The 26,243-nt window shown below is 39.7% G+C and overlaps 1 protein-coding gene across 1 annotated transcript in view; it reads left to right on the top strand.

Annotated features, from left to right (window-relative positions):
- The window catches only part of TBC1D9 (TBC1 domain family member 9), a 43,969-nt gene extending 18,848 nt beyond the window's left edge, over positions 1-25,121 (top strand). The window contains exons 5-21 of the mRNA XM_058023972.1: positions 45-306; positions 1,403-1,610; positions 4,382-4,588; positions 5,964-6,134; positions 6,589-6,739; positions 8,124-8,338; positions 9,687-9,804; positions 10,732-11,017; positions 11,717-11,846; positions 14,554-14,652; positions 14,780-14,848; positions 16,110-16,350; positions 19,399-19,464; positions 20,704-20,790; positions 21,678-21,752; positions 21,892-21,992; positions 22,927-25,121. Of these exons, the coding sequence (XP_057879955.1) occupies positions 45-306; positions 1,403-1,610; positions 4,382-4,588; positions 5,964-6,134; positions 6,589-6,739; positions 8,124-8,338; positions 9,687-9,804; positions 10,732-11,017; positions 11,717-11,846; positions 14,554-14,652; positions 14,780-14,848; positions 16,110-16,350; positions 19,399-19,464; positions 20,704-20,790; positions 21,678-21,752; positions 21,892-21,992; positions 22,927-23,646 (3,206 nt within the window). The 3' untranslated portion in view covers positions 23,647-25,121. The remainder of the gene's footprint in view (positions 1-44; positions 307-1,402; positions 1,611-4,381; positions 4,589-5,963; positions 6,135-6,588; positions 6,740-8,123; positions 8,339-9,686; positions 9,805-10,731; positions 11,018-11,716; positions 11,847-14,553; positions 14,653-14,779; positions 14,849-16,109; positions 16,351-19,398; positions 19,465-20,703; positions 20,791-21,677; positions 21,753-21,891; positions 21,993-22,926) is intronic.
- Positions 25,122-26,243: the final 1,122 nt, after the last annotated feature.

Raw genomic sequence — 26,243 nt, 5'->3', positions numbered from 1 at the left:
TCATTTTTGTACTGAACCTTGTTTTTTTGTTTGCTCCTGTTCAGCAAAGTTAGTTATCCGTTGGGTTGATATCACTCAGCTTGAGAAGAATGCTACGCTGCTCTTCCCTGACATGATCAAAGTGAGCACGAGGTCAAGTGAACATTTCTTCTCAGTATTCCTTAACATCAGTGAGACATTTAAACTGATGGAACAGCTTGCCAATATAGCCATGCGACAGCTTTTGGACAATGAAGGATTTGAACAGGACAGGTCATTGCCCAAACTGAAAAAGAAATCCCCCAAAAAAGTGTCTGCTCTAAAGCGGTACGTAGCATTGCCTCTTACTCGTTTGTTCCTCCTCAGTCCTTGTACTTGCAGGATTTTGTCCAAAAGTTTTCTAATGTTGCGGCCATTTACTGCTACTCCAAAAGGAATGATTGATTCCAGCAGTGGCAAAATGTGAATAATTATTTAAATATAATTACTTGGTATCTTGTTGAAATAGGAATACGAGCATGTTGCAGAAATAAGCTTTCTTGAGCCAAATGCTCATTTGTTCAGAATCTGTTTAGTGTATCTCCTGATACTGGCCACATTTTGGTATCTGTTATAAGGCCATTTTATGTCTGTATGGGAAGGTAATAAAGTGATTTATGTGCTGTTAAGAACTATACCTAGTATTCATATTTTATCTTATCACTGGAATTGAGGAATTAGAGTCTAGATTAACAGTTCTGTCTGGAATATAGTTTAGGTAACAGCAATACAGAAATTGACATAAAATTCTAAGGAATGAAAAGTTATCTGAAAAATATTTCTTCTTCTTTTATATCATACTTCAGCTTGTTAGTTTCTTTTTCATTTTTTCTTTATATGTCATTCATGTTAGTGTACCATACAGAATTATAGCCAGTGCTTGTTTATATTTCTCATTATTTAGTGACATCTGACACGCATTGTATCACTTTTGTTTGTCCTTACTGTTGAGTGTTTTGCGCTGAATGCATTATCAAGACTAAGTCTTGAAATTGTTACCAAACTCTAACCTTAAGGATTCCATAATGTTAATAAAAAAGCCTCAAAGAAGCATTTTTTTATTATTAATAGCAAAAAATGGATTCACTGTATATATTCTCAGAAAGTGCAGCTGAATATGGAAAGCTCACTCAATCTTTCCTCTCTGAGAAGTGAGGATGAATGTCTGAGTCATTCATGGCAGACTTTTTTCTCAGGTGGTTTTAGAACCTTCCAAAAGTGAAGACTGTATCTCCACTATAGGCAAATTATTTCCAGCTTTTTGCTGTACACTCCTTGCTTAGCTATGTGTTGCAGGCAACTTGCAATGATTTGCGTAAAATATATCTTAAAATGTATTAATACGTTCCCTAAACCAAGGAAATCTTTCTGTGGATTTTTTTAGAGATCTTGATGCCAGAGCAAAGAGCGAGAGATACCGCGCATTGTTCCGACTCCCCAAGGATGAGAAATTAGATGGACACACAGACTGTACTCTTTGGACTCCTTTCAACAAAATGCATATTTTGGGTCAGATGTTTGTGTCTACAAACTACATTTGCTTTACTAGTAAAGAAGAGAACTTGTGCAGCCTTATTATCCCTCTTCGAGAGGTAAATACTTGTATTTTTTAATTTATATGGCAATTTAAATAAGCAGTGTCTTATTTAGCTTTGATTTTTTTTATTTTGGTGAGGGTTTTGACTATATTTTTTTATTCTTTTTGGAGAAAAGCCTCTTTTCATCCTTTTTATCTCTTGTGAACATACCATACTGATGTGTTCTAGGTAATATTTAATGACTATCTATCTTAGTTCATGGTTCCTACTACTGAAGCTTGCATGGAATTTTTTCTATCAGTTTTCGTAACCCTTGTGAATTCTTCCTCTCTCATATCTTGTATTCTGATTTACAGCCCAATTTTACGTTTTTTGTGCCTCATAGGGAGGAGTGGAGGGTGAAACTTCCTAGAGTAGAAATTCTGTTAAAGAATCTGTCAGATAAGATTTACTTTTGTCAGATGTAATAAGATTCATAATCCTAAAGTTTTGAGTTGCCTCTTCACACAGACTTGCAATTGTTTATTCTTGTATGTGGAAAATATTTTGTCTGTATTTTTCAAATTGGTGTGTTTCCCTTTTCAAAGCTGGTTGCTTAAAGCAGATCATCAGTAAGAAGAGTTTCTTTGATGCAATTAAAAAATAATTATGTTGGGGAGTTTTTTTATGGTTGACTTGATTTGTGGGTTAATGGAAAATTGTGGTAAGTAAGTTTTGGAAGTAGTAGCAAAGCTGATGTAACCAAGGACAGTTTGGCTTGACTGAAGAACCATAGAATACTTCAAGGCACTGTTTTCCCCTGCAAATCATAAAGAGTAAAACGAGTACATGTTCAGAAACTTTGAAGTACAGGTTCTCAGCAGCTTGTTGCAACCACTTTGGTTGTTTGGGATGAGACATTCAGTTATGGTTTCACTGTTTGTCTGAAAATCAGAGGGAATGGCAGTCCTGCAGGTAAAGTGGTGGAGAAGGAGTCAAAGTCTTTATTTAACAGGACCTCTTTTCCTGAATGCAGATTCAGCAACTGCTTTTGATAGCCACAGTCACAGCAGCACAGGATTCAGAGCAGCTCCAAAGCTTTAAGAGACAGAAGTAGGTGAAGGAATAAATGCTTCTGTTTGAACAGCTTCAAGTCTCAGCACCAGCAAGAACAGTAAACCAGGGGGGTAGTGCCAGTCCTCAGAAGATCTGATCAGTACCTGTAGTTATTAAAGGAAACCTTTCTATCTAATGAAAGCTTTGGGTTAAACCTTAAGTTAATTCCAATGTTCTGTAATATCCTGGAGGTGTTTTGACAGATGAGACAATAGGAAAGCATTGATTCAGAAATTATGAAGGGGAAAGATGCTTTTCAGTGGCTGACTGCACTGCTCACTGCACCTTCAGCAGGTGCCCTCTCCAAGATAAAGCACCTCAGATATGTGTGTGTGTCTGTTGAATAGGAAATAAGTGGATATCAGCTCTCATTATAGCAGAGTTCTAATTAGGCTTGCTTTAATAATGACTGTCCTGTGCCTTTAGAACCTGTATTGTGTGCTGATTGTACTCAGACAGCTTTTAAGTGGAACAGGAAACATAGGGAACACTGTTTAGCTAACTTCAATATGCTATTAGTGAAGTCCTTTAAGTTAACAAGTAGCTAGTAGATTTGTAGTTAACAGAAAAATAAAAGGAGGTGGAGAGAACAGAGAAGTGGTTTAGCCCCTGAGTGGTGCACTGCAGTCTTTAAGTCTTCAAAGAGAATGCATGAAAAATAGTTACCCTATCCATTTAGGTAGAGCTATTAATATTGTAGTACTCATGTCTTACCATTGATTTCTGGTTTTAAAAAGGTTAAAGGAGCAAGAGTCAAAGTCCTAGTGAAATTAAATGTCCTGCTTTCCGTTCTGAAGGCAGTAAGTCAGTTTTCATTAAGAAATCATCTAAAGTAATAAAAGCAATAGTTCAAAGTATTTATAATTGTGATTTGTGTTTTGTTCAGTGTATGAACTGCACAAGCTTGATGGACTGATATGTTTATGAGGTAATAGTTGGTAATGTTTAGGGCACACAACTGTTACATAATTCATCAACAGTGTATGACCTATCCCTGAGATTTCTGTGTGTTAATGTGCTTTACCAAAACCTCAGGGAACTCATTCTCTGTACTCAGTAGATTGTGGTATGAGTACTGTTTACAGGCTGGAGTTCAGTTCGATTAGTGACTGTTCCTGTAACAACTGAAGGCCATTGAGAAGCCTCCACCTCTCAGGGTTAGATATTTTCCTTTGTAAGGGAAGACATAGGGCTAATTTCCCTTTGTTGCAAGTTCCTGTGTACTGTGAAAATGCATTTAAAATACCACTGTGCAACTGTTTTCACAGTATATAGCTGTAGTACAGTTGTGCAGGAGCATCATCTCAGAAATTGTTTATTCACATGTATTGGCACTAAAAGGTAGGCCAAGGTTTCTGTGACCTGTGCTGATGATGTTAGGAAGCAAGAGAGGGATTTGGAAGTCCTACAAAAAAGCTGATAGATTTGTATCCCACAGATGGAATTTTGTTTTACTGATTCTTTTAAAATGCAGTCTGAGTAAAATCAGCTAAGTAGTGCAGGGGAGTTTTGATGGAAAATGTACTGAAACCATTTGTTTGAGGGATTACAGCCTTTATCTTTCAGGCTTGTAAGCCCTTGTATGCAAACCATGTTTCTGGCAAAGGGGTGTCCACTGGGATTTGATATAAGGGTGGAAGGAGAATGGCTTTATTGTATTAATATGGTTTCTTACACCAAGCAGCTTGATTACCTAAAGATCTTAAGCTGTAGCAACTGTTTGTTCCTAGGTGACAATAGTGGAAAAGGCAGACAGCTCCAGCGTGCTGCCCAGCCCACTGTCAATCAGCACGAAAAACAGAATGACATTCCTCTTTGCCAACTTGAAAGACAGAGACTTCCTTGTGCAGAGGATCTCAGACTTTCTGCAACAAACCACCTCAAAAATATACTTGGATAAAAATATTTCTGGAAGCTATATCAGCTCGGATGATGAGGTATGTGAAGGAACACGAATAATTTACTAGAAGAGGATTTTAACTGGTGTGGGGAGAGGAAGCACCTTTACGTTTTTGTAAAGCTAAACCTTTAGGCACAGAAATGTGACCTCTTTTTTGTTAATGCCTTTGAGCTGAAGTGTTAAAATTTGTCAGTTAGGATATCTTATCTTTTTCATGTTAAACCTAAGAGAAGTGTCATAGTTAATTAACTGGTTAATTGAATAGTACTTTTAATATCTATTTACTTGTTCCAACTGAAATGTAATTCTGGAATTTTAATAATTTGAAGAAATTATCAGTTGGCACGAAACTCCTTTTATTCAAGACTTTAGCTGCTAAATCCTGTCTTTTGATTCTTCTGAAAACAATGCCTGAGCTGAGCTGGTTTGTATGTGCACTGCTAGTGAACTTTGGAACATTTGACCTAACAGGAAAAAAACAGCTCTGTCCTGAGCATCAAATGACCCTATTCTGAACCACCTCCTTACATATGTGTGCAAAGTAAATAGTTCTTAAAAGTTATGACTAGATACACTTTTTTAGGTGCTTTGAATGTCAAGCCGCCTGCTGAATTCCAGGTCATATAACAACCTCATCAGTTCTGTTAAACCCAGCAAAGTATAATAATTCAGATCTCAAAGTAGAAGAGGCTTTTGTGGTGTATCATTTTGGTATGATGTTGGTATATCTCACATTCCAAGTCTGTCCTAAGCCATACCTTAGTACTGTCCTGTAGAGCCCTACCCTGTTTGCAATGTGTGTGTTCAAAGAATTTTTCTACTTGCTTTGTTGGGGGTGAGGTATAATTACTGTGCTGTTGTATACCAGAGCATGTAGGCATGTATAGTGCTGGAACTTTTGCTGTAAATGGATCTAAGTGTTCTACCTACTGAATTATAAACACAAATTATTGTAAGCATCTACTACAATTCATAATATGACTACATATCTAGATATGCATGACTGACTTGCAATTTCAGGCATTTGGTGTGAACTGCTCCATGAGATTTTACTATGATACAGTTTCAAAGCTGTTTGAGAAGTCAGAAATCCTTTTTCTTCAAAATACTTTTCTTCCAAATCACAACCTAGTAGTCCTATGATGTTGCCAGATCAAGGGAGCTGTTCTATTGCCCAGGGCTACTTAGGGCTGACATTACCCTAGCAGCTCTAGTTCTAGAATTTGGTTGTGTTTCAGGAGAGCTGTTGAGAAACTGGAAGCTATTCTGTTATTCTCTCTCTACTGGTTAATTTCTGCTGGTTTATGTTTTTGTTAACCGTTAGCATGTATACATTTTGAGGTAAAGTGAAGTAAAAAGTCCAGACACTAGCTCATCTTTATGCCTGTATTGCTTGTGACTGCTTTCTCCAGGTGTTTACAAGGTCAAGTAGTTTAATTTCTGCCAGCCCTCACAAAAGCCTGAGCTCTGAGTCAGAGGGAGAGCGGCAATTCAACCTCAATGATAACGGAATTCCAACAGCAACTCAAGCTTTAATGACAATGTATCGGCGCAGGTCACCCGAGGAGTTCAACCCTAAGCTGGTAAAATACACTTCTGAGTGCTCCACCTGACTGAAAAGGCTGTCAGATTATGTTTGCTTTAAAACCCATGTTGCTGACCCAGAAGAGTTTGATTCTGACAGACAGTTAAGAAGGGGCAGTATTTTTCACAGAAGTAAAGGCTTGAACATATTGTTGTTTTACCAGTACAAATAACTTCACTACATAAAAGCAAATCTGGATGTAATTCAAGGGGATGTTGTTGTATTCCTGCTCTGAAGTATAACTGCTTCTCTTAGCAGCAAGGTCTACTGGCATAGAAACTGGGGAATGGGAGGAGGCAGCCCATTAAGAAGGTAACTGGACTGCAGCCAGCTTACTTCTTGCTCACTTGGATGGTTAGGATATTGCAGGCTTTTTAGCACTCAAGATTTTAGTGGCTCAGAGTGTTAGAAAGAGAAGCTGCATCTTTATGCCTGCCTTTCTTTGCTTTTAGGCCAAGGAGTTCCTGAAGGAGCAGGCCTGGAAGATTCACTTTGCTGAATATGGCCAAGGGGTCTGTATGTATCGTACAGAGAAAACAAGAGACCTTGTGCTAAAGGGCATTCCAGAAAGCATGAGAGGGGAGCTTTGGCTGCTCTTTTCAGGTAGGTTTCCCTTTGAATGTGTCTGTGGGATATAAGCAAAGGCATGAAGGAAGAAAGGAATTCAAAGGTGATTAAAGGTGCACATAATAAGTGTCTGAAAATATTTGGAGTAAGTAAGGCTGTGATTGTTAGCGGGCACCAGACAAGTTTAGACAAGATTTCTCTAAGACCAGCAAATGCCCTTCCTCAAACAGGCTCACATAATTAAGGAAGAATACATAAAAAGCAGAACACATGCTTGGCAACCAGAAGCCAGTCGTTTAGGGACCTTCTAGGCGTTCAGCAAGCACCAGCAAGCCTAATTCCCATTTATTTAATAATTCCTGGATCCAGTTGAGCTTTTAGCCTTCACAGCAATTGTTGCAAGGAATTCCAAAGGATACTCTAGATATGTGTCCACTTAAAGTTGTTTTTTTTCTTAAGTTGAACAATTTTATTACTAGTTATATGGAAATCCATCCTACCTCAGACATTCTTCATAACCTGTCACCACATGCCTTCTTTAGCTCTACCCTCCCCAAGATAATTACCACAGCTACCCACTCCACTTATGATATGAGCACAAGGGCCTTTTATCTGATGATCTCATGATGCTTTCAAGTTTGTTCTCTATTTCTTCCCCAGTAATATAGTCATGTACATTTTCTCTTTGCTGCTGGGCACTAGAGGAATGTTTTTGGAAGATAGACACAGGAATGCAGAGCTCTGTTTTGCGTCCTATTAACAGCTAGTTTGGACTAATGTTCGCTGTGTATCTGTAACTCATACTTTCTGTGTAGATTACTTTGTGCTACTGACGCTTGATTTTGTTTCTGGAGAAGTTGTAAAGCCAGTAGTGAAATCTCATAGCAGCTCTGTGAGCATGTAGTGGTATCCCTAAGGCTGAGTGCCCTGCCCAGGATGACAGCATCATTTTCAGAAGTAGGAACAGAACTCATGAGTTTTTGTCTCTTGCTTTTGGCTGACATGTCATACTCTCCGCAACCAGACACTAATCTACTCTGTTCCCAGGGCATGTAGCTTTCTCAGAGACAAGTTTTGAGTTATTTAGGATAACCAAACCCACAGCCAGCTGCAGAGGGAGCTCATGATACCATGTGACTGCACAGTTGGTTTGTTCTTCACACCTCCTGTTTCGTTCTGGCTGAGAGGGATTTTAACCTCATTATAAAATGCCTGTAGAGAAGACAGGAAGGGCTGATAATCACCAAAGCACATACTTCTAAATTTTTTAATCACCTTTAAAGAAATAATATTTTCATATTTGCTTTTAGAGTTCTTGGTGACACTTGGAATGGAAGGGGAGCAGACTATCATGTTGAAGTACTGTACCTGCTAAACCTTCCATTTTCTCCTGGTTTTAACGCTGTTCTCCTACTCCTAGGAGCCATTAATGAAATGACCACTCATCCTGGCTATTATGAGGACCTAGTGGAGAAATCAATGGGAAAATACAATCTTGCTACAGAAGAGATAGAGAGGGATCTGCACCGCTCCCTTCCAGAACACCCTGCATTCCAGAATGAGATGGGTATTGCTGCTTTAAGGAGAGTCTTGACAGCTTATGCTTTCAGAAATCCAAACATAGGATATTGCCAGGTAATTGAAATCCCCTGGACTCCTTCAGTTTCTGGAGTTCCAGTTCTGTCCTTGCAGTCTGTTCCTTCAGTCATGCACGTGAGGGTTTGGCTGTGTGAAGCACACTGAGCTGTGGATGGTGCTGTGAGCTCAGTGCTGCAGAGAGGCAGGAATGCTGAGGCCAGAGGGATGTCACACAAGGACCTGCTCTAACAGCACTATTAGCAGCACACATTGAGAGATTTTCTGTAAGCATAATTTCTGCTCATAAATCTACAAACTGGACAGATGATAACAGAGCTGTCTACAGAAAATGACAATGTACCCTGAAGAAAGGTTATTTTCATATTAACAAAAAATACCCTCAAAACCAAAACACATTGTGTTCAGTCTTAAATTTTTATCTATTTTTACCTGTCCATCTCATAATGAAATGTTATTCAATGTATTAGTTATAACCTTCCAGAACCTCCTTTCCTCTTTCCATGATGCCATGTCATCATTCAAAACAATGAAAAGAAACAAAACCAGAAAACAACCGAAAAACCAAGCAAAAACCCCCCAAACACTTGGGAAAAAATAAAGTATCCTAGGAGATATCACTGGGAGTCATAACCATATATCTGTGGAGTTAATGCTGACCCCAGTGCATGGTTTTGAGGTTCTTATACCCATAATTCAAGTCACTAGTTTCTGGTCCTAAATATTTCTTTCATACTATATAATTTTGGTTTATCGCTGGGTCTTTTTTTGCCTTCCTACATACTTTTGCAAAGAAGAAACTTGGATTTATTAGTGTTAAGAAGCCTTGTCTAATGTCTAACTTTTAAGACTTCCAGATGCAACTTGAGTAAGTGCAAGCAGTTGTAACAAGATGCCATCATAAATTATTTAATAACACATGAGGTACTAAGTAATAGCTACAGTGTTTTTAAAGATTATTTAACAGAGAAGCAGTAGAAAGACATTTCAGTTCTGGTCCCTAGAACTATCACAGTAATTAATAACCTTGAGGTTTGGTTCAGCTGCAGTGAGAATTCAGGCACATCACTAGTGCTGTGGGAGGTGTTCTGGCTGCACCAGACCCAGATTCCCCAAGAGCACCTATGGCAGAATATCAGTAGCAGTGTAACAGATGCTTGCAGACCTGGCTCAGCCCTTGATTAGGAAGAAAAATCTTGATTTCTTAAAAAAAAATCTGCCACACAAAACAAACAACCCAAAAAAACCCACCAAAAAGCCCCAGTGAAACAACAACAACAAAACGAAAGAAAAGCCCTACATTTTTCTGTGATTTGAAGTTTCCTAACCACTTTTCCGCCCAGGTACAGTGCTAGATATTAAATAATTGTATTTCCTTTTCTTTTAGGCTATGAATATTGTCACTTCAGTGCTCCTCCTTTATGCAAAAGAGGAGGAAGCTTTCTGGCTGCTGGTGGCTCTGTGTGAGCGTATGCTGCCTGACTACTACAACACAAGAGTTGTTGGTATGCTTTGGGGACATGTTTGAAATGACACTATAAAAACTGACCAAATGAACTGGTGTTATTTGTACTGAAACAAATATATGGGTGGGTGCATCTGTGCATGCTGGTGATGAGCCAGCCTGCTCAGGAGAATAAAGGCAATTTCCTAAAGAGGTAATGTTATTGTTAATAGTTTATCACCTGCTCAGGGTCAGATGACATTCTAAATTGGGGTTAAGTAAAGTAGATTGTTAAGAAAAGATGGGAGGCTAAAATTTGAGTTTTAGATGATCCAATTAGCTGATTAAGGTAAGGTGGAAACAGGAGCTTTAGCAGTTTGCAGTAGAAGTCTTTGTGCCTGTACCTCTGATGTGGAAGGGCACAAATATCAGAAAGCTGTTGTTGTCAGATGAGCTTCCTTGTGCATGTCAAAGACAGTGACTTCAATTTATCATGGAATCTGCTTTTACTATAGCTCACAAATACTTGAGATACTCAGCCTTAGAAGTTGTTCTTCCTGGCCTGTTTAAAACACTAATATTGTGGCATGGGAATGTATAATACAGAGTTCTCTTGAAGTAAATGTGAACCCTCACAGTCACTCTGGCCTCATTCAACAGGTGATGCTGAGGTCTTGCTCCAATTAGTAATGGTAATATCAAGCCACTATTTAACTTCTGCTACTGCTAGACCAAATTACTCTGTTCTTATTTATTCTGAAGTGTATTATTAAAACAGAAAAAAACTTGTTACAGTTCAATTTGTATGTATAGTAATGTAATGGAGTCTGTTACTCATTTGAAAGTGAGAAAATGTGCATAAGCACCATGCAAAATATTCTTAGGATTTTTATTTATATACATAAAATATATAGGGGTTTTTTTCCTCCCCTAAATGGCAATGTATCAGTTGCTCCTGAATTAATTCAGCCTTATTTATCTTCAACAGGAGCATTGGTGGATCAGGGTGTCTTTGAAGAGTTGGCTCGTGACTACATTCCACAGCTTTATGACTGCATGCAGGATTTGGGTGTAATCTCCACCATCTCCCTGTCCTGGTTCCTCACTCTTTTCCTCAGTGTAATGCCATTTGAAAGTGCAGTGGTAGTTGTGGATTGTTTCTTCTGTGAAGGAATAAAGGTGATATTTCAGTTAGCACTCGCTGTCCTCGAAGCTAATGTAGACAAGTTGCTTAACTGTAAAGATGATGGAGAAGCCATGACAGTCTTGGGAAGGTATTTATTACAGAAAATTAAGTATCTTCGTTTTTGTGGTTTTGGTTTTTTTTTTTTTTGCTTGCTTTTCTGATTTGTATTCTATGTTGAAATACTAAATTTAAACCAGTATCTTATATGTAAACCTTTTACATACTTGTAGTCTCCTTTCATCCATGTAAGGTGCTCCTTATATTATTTTAAAATAATGCTAAGTGACCAACAAGATGCAAATTCTTCTTTCAAGACATTCGAATAAACTTCCCAAACCTAGTTATAGAAATTTAACTTGATTCATTATTTTAGTGGATTACATGGGTTTTGTTATTTCAGCCTGCTACCTTTTATGTATTAAGAAAAAGCCTTGGTGTTAAGGAAGATTGTTTTGGGAATAGGCTAAGTTGGACTCAGAATAATTAGGTAGGATCTTGAAAAAATAGATTTCAGTGGCTTGAGTCATTCTATCAGAGCTAGTGCTGCTGAGTGTAACCTCTGCTTTTCTTGGGCTTGGTAGTGGTGTTTAGTTTTCCATATGCTTCTGGAACTTTGGAATTTTTTCATAATAAATTTCAGTAGTATAACCTTAACTGTTCCTAGAGAATGGTTTTATCACTTCTCCATGTAATAATCAATATGTAACCTGTATGCTGTTAACCCTCAGAAGGGAGGGCATACAAATTTATCTTGAATTTCTCATTTCTTTATTTTTTTTCCCACCAGATACTTGGACAGTGTAACTAATAAGGACAGTACTCTTCCTCCCATTCCTCATCTTCACTCCCTGCTCAGTGATGATGTAGAGCCTTATCCTGAGGTGGATATCTTCAGGCTAATCAGGTCTTCCTATGAGGTAGGATAAGACTTCTTAACAGGAACTTACCAACTAACACAGCTTCTGCTCCACTGAGGAGTTTGATACTCTAGTTTGGCTTTGCTTGAAACAGAAAGAACATAAAAGAAAAGCAGACTCATCTGAGAGGCCTGAAATGGAGCAAGGAAGAGGAGTTAGACTTTCTTCTTCTTTTAACCAAGACTTTTAATTGGAGCTGTTTTCAGAGAAGTGTGAGGCCTCAAAGGAGAGCAGCCCACAACCAAAAAGTGATTTACTAACAAAAGGCTGAACTTTTAATTTGAAAGGAGTTAATTCTCATTTAAGCTTTTTTGTGCTTTTCCAAACTGAAATAGTAGTGAAATCTGTATGATTTCAGAAGACCTTTCTTTTATCAGTGAAACTTTGTTTTAAAAGTGCTGATTTTGACCATGGGCCACTATATTCTCTACTGTCACCAAAGCTAAAAGAAAATCCAAGTGAAAGGAGCTGCTAATAACTAATATCTATTAAAGGGCAGGACAAAGCCTGCAAAACCAGCTAAAATCTGCACACTGCTTTAATTGTCCTTAAATTAAAAAAAAAGTCATCAGTTAAAATATGTCTGGTTACTCTGACATACCCATATTTTATAAAAATCAAGGAAAAACTATAAAGATTTTTTCTCTTTAATTTCCATTATTCCCTTCCATTGATATGGAGTTGATTTACACTTAGCAATAGCGCAGCTTTCTACAAAGGCACTTCCTATGGCCCTAAGCCCCCCTTGCTTTAATGCACCAAATTTAATAAGGAAGTAGGCAGTCCTTAGTGTGTTCTGTGCTGAAGGGAAAAGTGTGTCAGGATAGATGGATGTTTGGTAGGTGTCAGAATGGCCAGCAAGGTGTTAATGTGAAGTTGTGTTTCCCATGCATTTTTCCATTTTCCTCATCATGAAGATTGCTTGCATTGGCTTAACTGCTCTAAAATGAATCATCTGACTCCGTGCAGAGCTAGTTTGTCTTTTTGGGGCTTTGGCAGCACAGAACCTTGCATGTCCTTCTAGGTAAATAACCAACTGCTCTTCAGTATAATTAGGCAAAACAAGTAGCATGGTGAGTGAGGAACCATGAGGAAAGCAGGAGCTACTTGCAAAGAGAGAATTCATTTCAAGAAAGTTGCTGTTAATTAATTTATTTAAAAAACCCTAATAATTCTATAATAAACTGCATAATAACTGGAGTTTTAAAAGCCTGTGCATAACTCACTAGCTGTCTGTGGAGTGTAGACTCACAATCGGAGCTGTTACATGTTTAACTCATTTAATTTGTGTGTTAGCTAGTTAGGAAAAAAATTGGCCTTCAACATTTCAGCTGTGTGTAGAGTGGTGTCTGGCCATACTAACTCGAGAACTGACACTGGAAGGTCTGGGCTGTGGAAAGGTTTGATACAGCTTTGACCTTGAACAGGTGACATCTTTCCAACAACCCCTTGTACAGTTTGAAATTTAGCATGGACAAAGGACCATTCCCAGAAGGTAATCACCTGCAACCTTGCTCTTTTGAAGACTGCGTGAGTTTTAGTTTTATGGATGTGAACAGACCATCTTATTTGGCCCTCCAGTCCAGTAAATAAACTGATTACTGGAATAGGTGTAGCCTCAGAAGATCTGTCGTTTGAAGGTTTTGTGAATACCTGAAATACCTCTGTGATACCTGATATTCATTAATATCTACATTCTACATGTTTATCTACATTCTATTTTTGTCAAGACTTCTTCATCTGCAACATGCTCACAAGTACATGAAGCATTGTTTTACTCCCTAGGTACAGGATAAAGATGAACACCTTTATAGATAAATGCAGCTTTAGCATGAATTTCATTTTGCAAGGATATGCCAGCATATTATGACCTGCTTATGTAGATGCACTTGCACTGGAAATATAAATCCATCTTGTATGAAAGTGTGTCCTGCCACCCCTTTATGCTTTACATGTGGTGCAGTTGATGTCTGGCATTTTTGTTCCTGCTGATCATCTGTGCCTTCCTAGGTGTGTGAATTTTGGATGGCAAGAAACGTCTGCTTATAATACTTCTACAGAAACGAATCTTAGGGATTTGGCATTCCTCTGCATATGAAAACATGGAATATTATTCCTAATAGGTTTTCCCCCTATGATGCTTTTGTAGTATGTGCAGGAGCTCCCTGACACTGTTATGTGCATTTTGGAAAAAACTTCTGAAAATAAGACTTGGGTATTAAAGAGCATCTTTTCCTAGTGGAAATTGCATTCTTGCTACTTTGTTTCAGATCCTCAGAATGCAAGGACTGCTGTACTGTCTCAACCATTAGAGATCCAGCTAGTTTAATATTCTCTTTCTGTTGTGATTATGAGACATTCCAGGACAAGCTGAAATAAAACTCTGCAGGAGGACTTACGAAACAGTCTATTCACAGAGGTTTGCCAAGCAAGAAGTTTCTACCTTCTGAGATTACAGTTTGAAATGAGAGAGTTTGAAATTGAATACAGACCTTTCAAATTAAAATAAGCTATTGGGAAAAATAAAATCTAGTGATATAGTCCTAAAGTCTTTGTAATTTTGTTATGTGTTTGAAAAATGCAATAACAGCAGTTTCATTTGTGGTACGTCACAAAATTAAATTAATTTTTCTAATAAATTAAAAGCAAGCTGAATATTCTGAATATTAATACACAGACAATCATGTACTGCTTTTTCTCTTTCAAGAAATTTGGAAGTATCCGGGCAGATTTAATTGAACAAATGAGATTCAAACAAAGACTGAAAGTCATCCAAACCCTCGAAGATACTACAAAGCGCAATGTGGTCAGTACTGAAATATAATTTAATAATGTTCTTTGCACAGAATAAGTTTAGTCAGTTTCTGAACTTAACTTAGCTTTTCAGTGAAACATGAATTTCTAATCTGTAACTGTTGATGTTGTTTCCAAAGGTACGGACTATTGTGACAGAGACTTCTTTCACTATCGATGAACTGGAGGAACTGTATGCGCTTTTCAAGGTAAAGCGAAGTGAAGATAAGGTCATGTGCCTCTAGGAGGTGTAAATGTTCATTTTGGTGTGGGAATCTGTCTTTTCTAAGCGCCAAGTCAAGTCTGTCAGTTATTGTTTGGTATCTTGATACAAACTTGGATTAGCTGCTGTATTATTGATATACAAAAAAATCCTAAACTCAAGCAGTTTTTAAAACATTGAGAAAGGTTTAGTTCACTAATTTATTTGTCCATGGAAAAAAATATATACTGCTAAAAATATAAAACGAAAAATGGGATAGAGGCTTTTGATCAGTCATTAGAAACTAAACATATGTGTCTGTCTACCTGACCCAAGTTTTGGAATTTATCATAATTATTCTGTTTTCTGAAATAGTTAATACTTCTGTATAGCAGTAGCTGATTTTTGCTATTGTTAATGCTTTAATGCGTTAAATGGGAATTGAATGCCACAAAGTGATGTGTCTTTGTAAGTTGGTTGTACAGCAGTGCCATTACATCCACAAATTTAAAGGTGAGCATTTAAATGTGTTAGCTTCACCTTCCTGCACAGTGTCTTAAGTTACTTTCTTCCTATGTTTTGTTATGACAAGAGATTTTTTTAAAATATCATGAAGAATTTATATCCTGTAATTTCCCATCTGTAACAAGAAGTCCTAGTTGTCCAAATCCTGCAGTGCCTTCTTTCAGTCTTCCATGAAATCAGTGAAACCAAGTCCCACAGTCTTCCTGGTTAATCACTGTGCAGCAATGGGATCTTTTTCTCTCTAAGCTTCTGAATTGTTTTGAATTAGATTCTGGCAAAATCAGCCCCAGAACCTCCACTGACTTCAGTAAGACTGAAAGAACAGTGCATTATTCACTGTTTTTGAGAATCTACAGGAAATATTTCAAATAAACAGCTATTTTAATATGAGTAAGGAATAAATAAAGATTTCACGAGCCTTCTGACTTAGCTGCATGATGAGGCTGACTAAGCACAACAAGCCTGGGAAGTCACAGCTCTGGCCAAAACAGATATTTCATGTTTCATCTAACTGAAAGGCAGAAAAAGTTTTGCTTTATCTTCTTTTTTCCTTTTTTTTAGTAGAGGGATGGTTTTTTATGCTGTTTGGAGGAGAAACCCCTTCCAAAAGCAGAAGGGCTTCTGTTATGTCGCATTGTTTTAAGAATGCAGGTGAAGAGTTGTTTGGAATTGTTTTTATCATGGAGGGCGATGAATTGTTTCTAGAGGTGCTGACGGTGTCCTGGTGTTTGCCCTCTGTTCAGGCAGAACACCTGACGAGCTGCTACTGGGGAGGGACCAGCAATGCCACGGAGCGGCACGACCCCAGCCTGCCCTACCTGGAGCAGTACCGCATCGACTTCGAGCAGTTCAAGGGCATGTTTGCCCTGCTGTTCCCCTGGGCCTGCGGCACCCACTCTGACACGCTGGCTGCCCGCCTCTTCAGGCTGCTGGATGAGAATGGAGATCTGCTCATCAACTTCCGGGAATTCGTCTCTGGCCTGAGTAAGGCGGATCCACGGCTCTCTCAAACTAACGTGACAAAACAGTGTGTTTCTGTTCAGCTCGTTTTATCGTGCCTGTGGCAGTGGTTCCCTCAGACCTTAGCAGGTGAATCTGCATTAGGCAGTGGTGTATCACACTGGGAAAAGGACAGTACATGAGCAGATCCATTAGGATCTGAGGATTTCACTGGCTGCTAACTCTCAACACAAAATCTAACTGCAACACAGGCGCTTAACGGTGCGCTTCCCTAGGCATTAGTTAGAGTGTGAGGTACTACCTCTCTTGCTTCTGAAATCAGTAACCAAAACTGCAGAGAGCAGTTTGGAAGTCCCCTGAAAAGGAGAAAACGGAGGTGCAGGTCAGAGAGGGAGGCTGAATGTTTTAGTCCTGAAGAAGCAAGATTTCAGGACATGAAAAAGGACATTGTGAGCCCCAGGATTAGCGTGAGGAAGCAAAGATGAGGCAGGAGCCAGCCCCTCCTTTTTTAAATATGGCAGGAGTTGTTTGCTGTAAGTGACCAACATCTCACCATCTACCATGTGTCATTTCGTGGCAATGTGGAATTTCTGCCAGCTCTGTATTTTGATTCTTTTTGAGAGTGAAAAGGTTTCCTTGTCTGGCTTTCAGCAGCTCTTTGTTAATTAACTATGTTTAAGCATTGAGGCTCCAAATGCAGCCTTGCATTAAACCTCTGTACAGAAGTAGAAGCACTTGTTCTCTTGTAAGTGCAAAGTAGCTCTGACAGTAAAACTGGCTGCAAACCTCCCTTTCACACCACCCCAAAAATCCCAGTGTTTCTTGTGGTGCAGTGATTTGTATTTGAGGTACTGTTCCATGTAACACACTGGGCCCTTTTGGGGACCCAGAAGTTAACCACTCTTCCAGTTTCCAGGATGCTGTCAGTAACAGTCAGCCAGCTATTGATTGAGACAGCAAATTTTGGAGCCAGTAATGAGTAACATGAACAAGGGCCAGTATTGAGCACTGTGAGCAGAAATGCATGTGAAGTGCACAGATGTGGCAGTAAGCTAACATGACTGAACTAAAACCTTCAGTGGGCAAAACAATTATAAATGCTCATTCTGAAATCTGGTATTTTTCAGAAACTAAGCCCACTGTGGTGTAATTTGAAAACCTTCTTGTTTTACTCCCCTAAAAAGTAAATCAACCCTGCTGACACCTTTTTCAGTTGAGAAGCACATGAGTGGTAAGGACAACATAGTCAAGAACAATGGACCTGTTTGAGCATATTTCACCATGCCCCAGGACATCTAATCATTCAATTTCTTTTTCATTGTCCCTACAACAAATAGCTCATGAACCTCCTACTTCAGGTGCCTCTAGGGCCTCAGCTGAGCAAAGATGGAATAACTTTGTGCATTCTTTATGTTTACTCTGTGCCCTGTTACAATAATATAGCCCAAATATAGGAGTGGTTTGCCCAGTGAGTTGTGCTGCTCAGAAGAGGTTTTCAGCCTTGGTGAGGAGCTCTTTAAGTTATTCACTCTTACAAAGCTCCCCTGCACTCCTGTATAACACACTGCATGATAGCATGACAGCTGTTGCCTGCACGTCCAAGTAAGCTGCAGAGATCTCTGCATGGATTCCAAGTGGCCTCCTGCCTCCCATCGTGTTTGGCAGTGCCCCCTTCTCAGAGCACACAGCTCCCCACTCCTCCAGTGGCTGCTGCTGACTGCAGTCCTTGGCACAGCCTCCTGTCAGAGTCAGCACCACGAAAGCTGTGTCTTACAAGGAGTACTTGAGTGTATTTTATTTTCTTTTTGCAAGCAGGGTTTTGTCGACCACAGAATGCAGGAGATGGAAAAAGCAGCGTGGTAACCTCACCACTTCTCCATGCATTTCAGAGGCGGGATCACCTCCCTTGACCTGCTGGCAATACTCTTCCTAATTTTGAGCAGAAAGGAAGGAGGGAAAAGTGTGCATCAGGAAGCACATGCAGATTTTTCTCAAATTGTAGCTATGGAGATTTTCAGTTCTCTTCAAATCTGGGGACAGAGAGAGCAGCAAGCCTACATGTGTCACCCTGTGCCCTGAATCCTATTTTGCAGTTCCTGTTGATGGAGGATGCACAAGTGCAGCCCATTCTGTCCTTTGGTTATGTCATGTTGCCTTTACCAGAAGAGAATGCATTATCTGCATGGTGTGATACACCAGATGGGAACATAATGAGCTTTTGTGCTTAAAAAGGACCACGTTGACAGCAAAATGGCTCATGTGGTTGTGCTCAACTTTTTTTTGGCCTAACACCTGTATTTATTGGAGTGTGAGGCTTTACCAGAGACTGTGAGTGTTAGTACTTGCCACACCACACTCTGCAGTTTGCATAGCAGAGGTACATTGACAGTCACCTATAAGGTAAAATGAATCTCTGCACTATTTAATTAGTAGAAGTTAGTTCATTTATTTATGGATGGCATGTCACAACAAGTGAGATGTATGAAAGTCTGATTATCTCTTATTTAGTTACTTGAAAATTAACTACTGTCCATTTAATTAATTGGAAGGAGGGGCTTCAATAGACCTCTCGGATTTCATACAGTGTAGATGTGGAAAAATCACTAGAAAGCATTGCCTGAACATCAATTTAGCCCATGGCTAAGTATGATTAATGCTGTTTATTTGAATTTATCTCTTTTTTAAAATTTTTTTTGTAAATATCATACTGCTCTGAGACATGTGATGTTGTTATTAGATCCTCAGACCAGAAAGTTTGAAGTCCACACAAAAAACGTCTTGTTAAGTTCCAGCTGGAGGCCTTTCTGAGTGATAATGCCATAACCATAGACAGTTTTATGAAATAGGCATTTAAAAAAGGAGCCAAGATTGCAGTACGAAATTCAGGGTAGATTTGTCTGTGTTCTCTTACTGTTTTTACTGTGTGAAGTCGAGTGACTGCCTTATGATCTTGAGCTTTAAAGGGATACAGTACCTCCCAGCAGAGTGAATGTAGCAGCTGTTATTGTGGCTATAACAAATCAAATGGCACAGAATGCTGACTAGTAATGTACTGCATGTAATGTTGTGTAGGTGCAGCATGCCATGGAGACCTGACAGAGAAGCTGAAGCTACTGTATAAAATGCATGTTTTGCCTGGTAAGTAAATGATGTTAAAATAGCTCTTGTTTTGCTGAGAACAGGAATTTGGAGCAGAGTTGTTTATGACTGGCTTTCCCAATTAAAAATTAATTTGTGGGAATTAGTGTATCTGTTTATGCAGCAGTAAAATAAGGAAGCTTCTACTCTAACCAGACAGATTTGGAAAGTCTGAAAGCCCCCTCACAGCCCTGAATTGTTCCCTGCACAAACATATAAATGTCTCTTGCTTGTTAAGCTGGGGTTGGTGATATCCTCCAGGCATAAGTCCAGTGTTCTTCAGCATATGTTACCACAATGCACTCCATTTAAGCGTTGGAAAATTAAGCTAGTTTGAAATGTTCCTGCATGTCCTGGCTCCTCATTTCTGTCCCCAGGCTTTCTTCTTGATTTCCCCTTTGGGCTGGCACAAGTGTTGGCAGGGAGAAGCTCCAGATGGTTTCACAGATGTGTTTTCCTGGGAGCTGTACAAAGCTGGGCTCAGCTAAGTGAGAGAGGCAGTTCAGGGTGGAGAGGGGATGAAAACACCTCAGAGCAGTTGTGAAAATTCTCTGCTGGAGCTGTGTCCTCTCTGGCTTGTCACCCACATGCCATAAAGAACCCACTGCTGTCCTTACTGAACATTGCTGCTGCTTGGGTAGTTTAGTTCTTGTGCACATCTACATGCTGTGGTAAACATACCTAAAAACTTTAGAGGACATTTCCCCTTTGTGTACTTTGAACATGGCTGATTGCTCCCAGCTGGTTTTGCTTGGAGGTAGGCCTGAGTGATTCAGTAATTTAAATGGGAAAAAATACTTTCAAATACTTTCTAAAAATACTTTAAAAAGACATTGAACTATTACCAAAAATATCTGGTTTTAAGAATGCAGTTTCTCATATCTGGGGACTGGCAAGCTCATTCCAAATGATGAGAGGTTGTTTCAAGGTAGGAAAGAGGGCAAACCCTGCTTAGGACACACTGAGCTGTACAGAAGAAAGTAATGGAAGTTGGCATGGGAGGATGGGTAAGCCAGCCTCTAGAAGCAAACAGCTCCTTGTGATACAGTATTGGATGTTGGGAAGGAGCCAATTGAGGTCCAGTTGTTCATCTCCTCTGAGTTAAAAAGAGATGATTCCTAGCACATCAGACCCTTGTACTTCTAGAAATCTACATTCTAAATGTATTAATGGAAATATCTTTCAGTTTTTAATTAAAGGGTGAAATTTTTAATGAAAGAATCTTACTGTGTTGCTTAGATCCATCCCCTGAGCAAGAAGAGCCAGACTCTGCTTTTGAAGCTACTCAGTACTTTTTTGAGGACATCACACCGGACTGTACACATGGTAGGCATCTTCTGTCTCGGGCATGGGAAGATGGGGTGATGCATTTCACTCAACATGTCTTTTTAGGGAGCTACTTTTTAATTGGATTAAACTTCGTTAGCAAAGTATTCTCTGGAAAAAGTATTATGAAGCATTTGTATACGTGTTGATATCTTGAGAGGTGCAGGCATGTGTACACTCAGAGTCCCCCTGAATTGTGCATTGCAGAAGTACTTGTAGAATAACTCCATGTGTTGTAATAGAAGTAATTTTGTGAAGAACAAGAATAAATAGATTGGCTTTCAAGATGTATCTGGATCAGAACTTAAAACATTCTAAAACACAGAGAGCAAAAGATACATCAAAATGTAGTTCAGCAGTTTGAAATCTCATGTGCCCTTACAAGAGCCAGGGCCTCATCATTTCTGCTTTATTGACTTTCTCTTTCTTGTTATACTTGATGTGAAGTTTCTTTTTGATTCAAGAAAAATATAACCCATCCTTCAGGTTATAAGTGGGAGGAAAGTTGTTTGAAAATACAGGTAAGAGTTAATAGTCTAGAAATGGCAATTTCAGCTCCTGAGAGGCAAGAGGATGCACTAGTACAATCACCAAGCATGTATCATGCTAGGAGGTGTGTTGTGTTAGCATGGGTTAATCATTTTACTATGTGGACAAAACCTAAAGTTGTCCCAGCCTAAGTAGTGACAGTATAAATTAAATGGAATTTATGGGCAGGTTTAAGGGTAAACAAAGCCAGAATTTATACCTGCAATTTTTCTCTGCTTTTTTTGCAGAGTTTGTAAATATTTGTAAACATTTTGTTATTTTGCACTGTGCATGTGAAAACAATGTCTGTATCTAAACCCACACTGATCTCTCTCTCCCCCTGCCCCTCCACGTCCTAGTTGTTGGCCTAGACAGCAGGAGCAAACATGGAGTAGATGATGGGTTTGTTACAGTGAGTCTGAAAACAGACAAAGGTATGCTTGGTGTCTCCTTGTGAGTTACATCTTTCATTTCATGTAAAGATGCTCCTTTTGAAAACGGGGAATAAAGGGAATAATTTGAGGTTTCTTCATGGACTTTTTCCTCCCTCTCTGGGTAATTTGTTGGCAATAGGCAAGAAGAGCTCACAAGAGAATCGAAATTACCTGAGAATGTGGAGCCAAGAGAATAAATCCAAAGCAAAAAACACAAAGGACTTACCCAAGCTAAATCAGGTACTTCTGCTGCCACTTTTCATTAAATTTAAACTTTCTTCACATATCTATAAATATTCAATGTATTAACACTGAACAGAGGTTTTATTTTGAGCAGATACTTTTTTACCAGAGTAGCAGTCAGCTGATTGCAGAAGTTTATTGTTTAGAAAATAGTTTTAACTGGCATTCAGCTCCCAAAACATCCCAAAAATGAGATACACACATGTAGGAAAGGTAAAACATATTATTTTGATCTTTAGACAAAGGATGTGACGCTGAATATCACCAGCCAGCTCTTCATGTCTAATAAGCATAACCTGAAAGTAGTATTTTGTGTTTTGTACTGCTAGTCTCAATCCCCTCAGATCCACAGCTGCTGGGGAGGAGGAGGAGACCCATTGGGATAGCTCTTTCCTCCATAGAATGTAGGGAAGGTTTATTTCCTTGTAGAACAGTGATTCTTACTTAAGGTAGCCCTGAGCAAATCTTCCCATCTCATTTATCAGTTTTGAATTTCAAATAATTGTATCCAACTAAGTTACTCCTTTCAGCTAAGTGCTGCAAGACTTGATTTTTCATTACTTCTCATCAGTTTTAGCAAACCCTTAGTTATACTTAGCATCGTTCCTACAAGAGAATCCACCAAAATCAATGCAACGTATCTCACTGCTCACCCTCTGTTGCCCTCCTGTGGCTGCAGAGAAGTCTATTTGTGATATGTTGGACAAAACATCCAATCATTTATTCTAAATACCTTTTAGAGATGCTACATATGTGACTGCCCAGCCATAGAGTATGCTTCCTAGACTGCACCTGCATTATTTCAAATTTCACTTCAGTCACGTAAACCCTTGTGTCCTGCCTCAATCCCAGTGTTTTAAAACTGGTTTGGAAGACGTCAGTGTGATTTTTTCCTGCTTGTGTTAATGTTCCCTCCCCCTGTGGTGTTTAGGGGCAGTTCATTGAGCTGTGCAAGACGATGTACAACATGTTCAGTGAGGACCCCAACGAGCAGGACCTGTACCACGCCACAGCTGCCGTGACCAGCCTGCTGCTGGAGATCGGGGAGGTGGGGAAGCTCTTCAGCATGCAGCCCCCCGGCGACACGGACAGCAGCAGCTGCAGCAAGGCCGCGCAGGGCGAGCTGTTCCCCAAGAAGGAGCAGCAGCAGTTCCCCCTGGAGCAGCACAAGGTGTTCCGCGGCGGCCTCGCAGCCGGCGAGGAGGAGGCGGCCGGCACCGACGGCGCCCTGGGCATGCACATGGAGGACATCAAGCTGGAGGACTCCTCTCCCAGGGACAACGGGGCCTGCTCCTCCATGCTCATCTCCGACGACGACACCAAGGACGACAGCTCCATGTCCTCGTACTCGGTGCTGAGCGCGGGCTCGCACGACGAGGACAAGCTGCACTGCGAGGACATCGGCGAGGACACGGTGCTGGTGCGCAGCGGGCGCGGCCCGGCCCTGCGCCGCAGCACCAGCCTCGACAGGGACTGGGCCATCACCTTCGAGCAGTTCCTGGCCTCCCTGCTCACCGAGCCCGCCCTCGTCAGGTACTTCGACAAGCCCGTGTCCATGATGGCCAGGATCACCAATGCCAAAAACATCAGGATGAGGGGCAAGCCAATCACCTCGGCCAGCGACTACGAGATCTCTACTATGTCGGGATAAAAGGCAGCCGGGTTTTTTATTTCAGTTTTCTTTTTACTCTCTATTTATTAGTACCTGGCAGAGGCCCTGGTATTTTAGTTGTTTTCACTAATGTGAAAATGTTGGGGTGCAAACATAACTATCTTCAAGTATAATCACTCTTTCTGTGGGAAATGTTACACATGCAGATTTTATTCAAAATACAGAAAAGAAAATGCTTGTCAGTGAAGTGTGTGTATTATTAATATTGCTGTCCGTGTATAATGGTAAAGATTAGTTCTTAATTTCTAAATGTAAACTTAATGCCAATATTTATGAGCGTTTTTAAAATAGGCATATATAGAGATCTGATGCTTGGGGAAAAACAAACAATAAAATGGGAAGAACCTAAAATTTAAAGGGACACTGTCAACCTGAAAAGGACCTCAGGTGAAAATAAGTTCCAGGCAACATTCTTGAATCATAATTTTATTTAGTATTTTTTTTTTCCCAAAAAGGAATGCTTTGATTTTACTTTTCTGAATCTATGAAAGACCACTTCAGTGACACCTGCCTGGCTCCTAACTTCCTGTGCCTGAGACTGGTATGCTCAAGTGAGAAGTCCATCCCAACCTAATGGGTTCACCAAATCAGGCCAAGTGTGGATCAATGTGATGGTTTCTGCCCATTTGCCTTTGCCAGCTGGGGCCACCAAAGGAAGATCTCCAGCATGACCCTGCCCAGAGCTGTATTCCCAACCAGTGGACTTGGAATCTTTGCTGGTGTTCTCCAAAGACACTGTATGCAGGTCTCAGAACGGATTGGGAGAGTCTCTTTTCAAAATTTGAAGTCTGTTTTTAAAAGCTTAGGGGAAAAAAAGTATATATGTATCTGCTTCTAAGGCTGAATCTACAGCACATATAGCTTAGTTCTTAAAACTAACCTTTACCACCAACCTATCATATTCTTGTTAGATTAATAAAAGCCTGTATTGCATAAGTCTTTATTTACTACAGTGTAAAGCAGCAGTAATGAAATCTGCAAGATAATATAACTGAATGTTTAAATCTTACTGAGAACACTGTCACTTTATATGAAATGAATAGTATCCTGTATTGACTTACTGAATAATGTGTTGAAATGAAAACTGGAGCACCTGCACTTTGAATCCTTGCTTTTTTATACAGGTATTTGGGATTTTTTTTTAGATTTTGTTAGCTGTTTTTTAATTCATATTTGTTTGTTTCAGGATCATGCCTACATGCCTAATCTTTATTTGCTGTTTTGAGAATATTTTCTGTAGAATACTGTTGATTTTTATACTCCTGTATAATACTGCATCCACGTACCTTGCAGGTTTTTTTTAGCACAAGCTATGTTTAATTCTTTTGTTTTAAAAGAATGCTTTTAAACTGTCAGATTAAGTGGTTTTTAACCACAAATAGGTAATGTGAACAAATAAAGTACACTCTGCACAGATTTGATTTTTAACTATTAAAGTCATGCTAGAGGGAAAATGAGGTGGTTGTGCTTTATTACACAGACAAATGTTAGTATGTCTCCTGGTAATGGTATGAAAAAGCACTGCATGCTGTGGCTGTGGATGGGTTTACAGATGTACCAAATAATGATATTAATCTGAAGCCATGATCACCATTCTGAATGCTACTGCTTTGTTTTAATTCAAGAAGCCAAAGTGGGGGCTTTATTACAATGTCTGGCAGCTGAATAAGCTGCCATGGAAGTCTTCAGCACGAAGAATTAGCATCTTTAAGTGGACCACTGACCTTTTTAAGTTCTCCAAAACATTTTTCTTTTAAGAGCTTGTCAGCTTTGTTCCCACCCCACCCACAGCAGGGGATGCAGGGCTTGACAAGAATTATTTTGCTGTTGAGGCTCCTGTCACAAGAAGAGGCAGCCACGAGTGGATCTCTGGTCAATTACAAGGTAACTTTATTTTGTTTTGTTCCAGTGCCCTTCCTTACCCTCCTGATCACATCAGCAAAGCTCCCAGGAGTGAGCCCGCTCCTCTTCAAGGATGGCATTGCTATAGGCAGCAGCCAGGTGAGCTGATCTTTCCCAGTTTGGTTTGGATGAGGCTGCCCCCCTGATCAGGACACCTGGAAGTGTGTTTGGTGACAAGATCTGCTGTGCCTGCTCTTTAGTAGCACTGTGGGAGCTGCTGAACAGAAAGCCACACAGGAATTCAGGTGACCAGCATACAATGGTGTGAAACTTTGGGGAAAATGATAGTATTTTTAAAGGCTTTCTGTATGTACTGTATTCATGCCAGAAGATATGGAGTGAAAAAAAACAACAAACCAGCAACACTTGAGGGTTTCTATCTCCAGAGCTGTTCTCCAGCTTTTAAATGTTGTTCCTCCTGAGCAAAAATGCTCAGATTTTGAGTTGCCTCTGAGAGTTAACTTCCAGGTCCTTCAAATAAAGTCATTGTTGTGGGGTTTTGGGGGGGGTTGGGTTTGGTAGGGGCTTTTGTTGTGCTGTGGATTTGTTTTAATTTTTTTTTAAGCTTGAGAGAGTGCTTCTTTTCAAGTGAAGATTTTAAAAGAACTGAAACGAAGCAGTAATAAACCTGTACGACTTGCAGCAGAGCACAGCAGCCCATCTGGGAAACAGGA

The sequence above is a fragment of the Melospiza georgiana genome, chromosome 5 (assembly GCF_028018845.1).
Source record: "Melospiza georgiana isolate bMelGeo1 chromosome 5, bMelGeo1.pri, whole genome shotgun sequence".
NCBI classification, from domain to species: Eukaryota; Metazoa; Chordata; class Aves; order Passeriformes; family Passerellidae; genus Melospiza; species Melospiza georgiana.
This window is presented reverse-complemented; position numbering and strand designations above follow the sequence as displayed.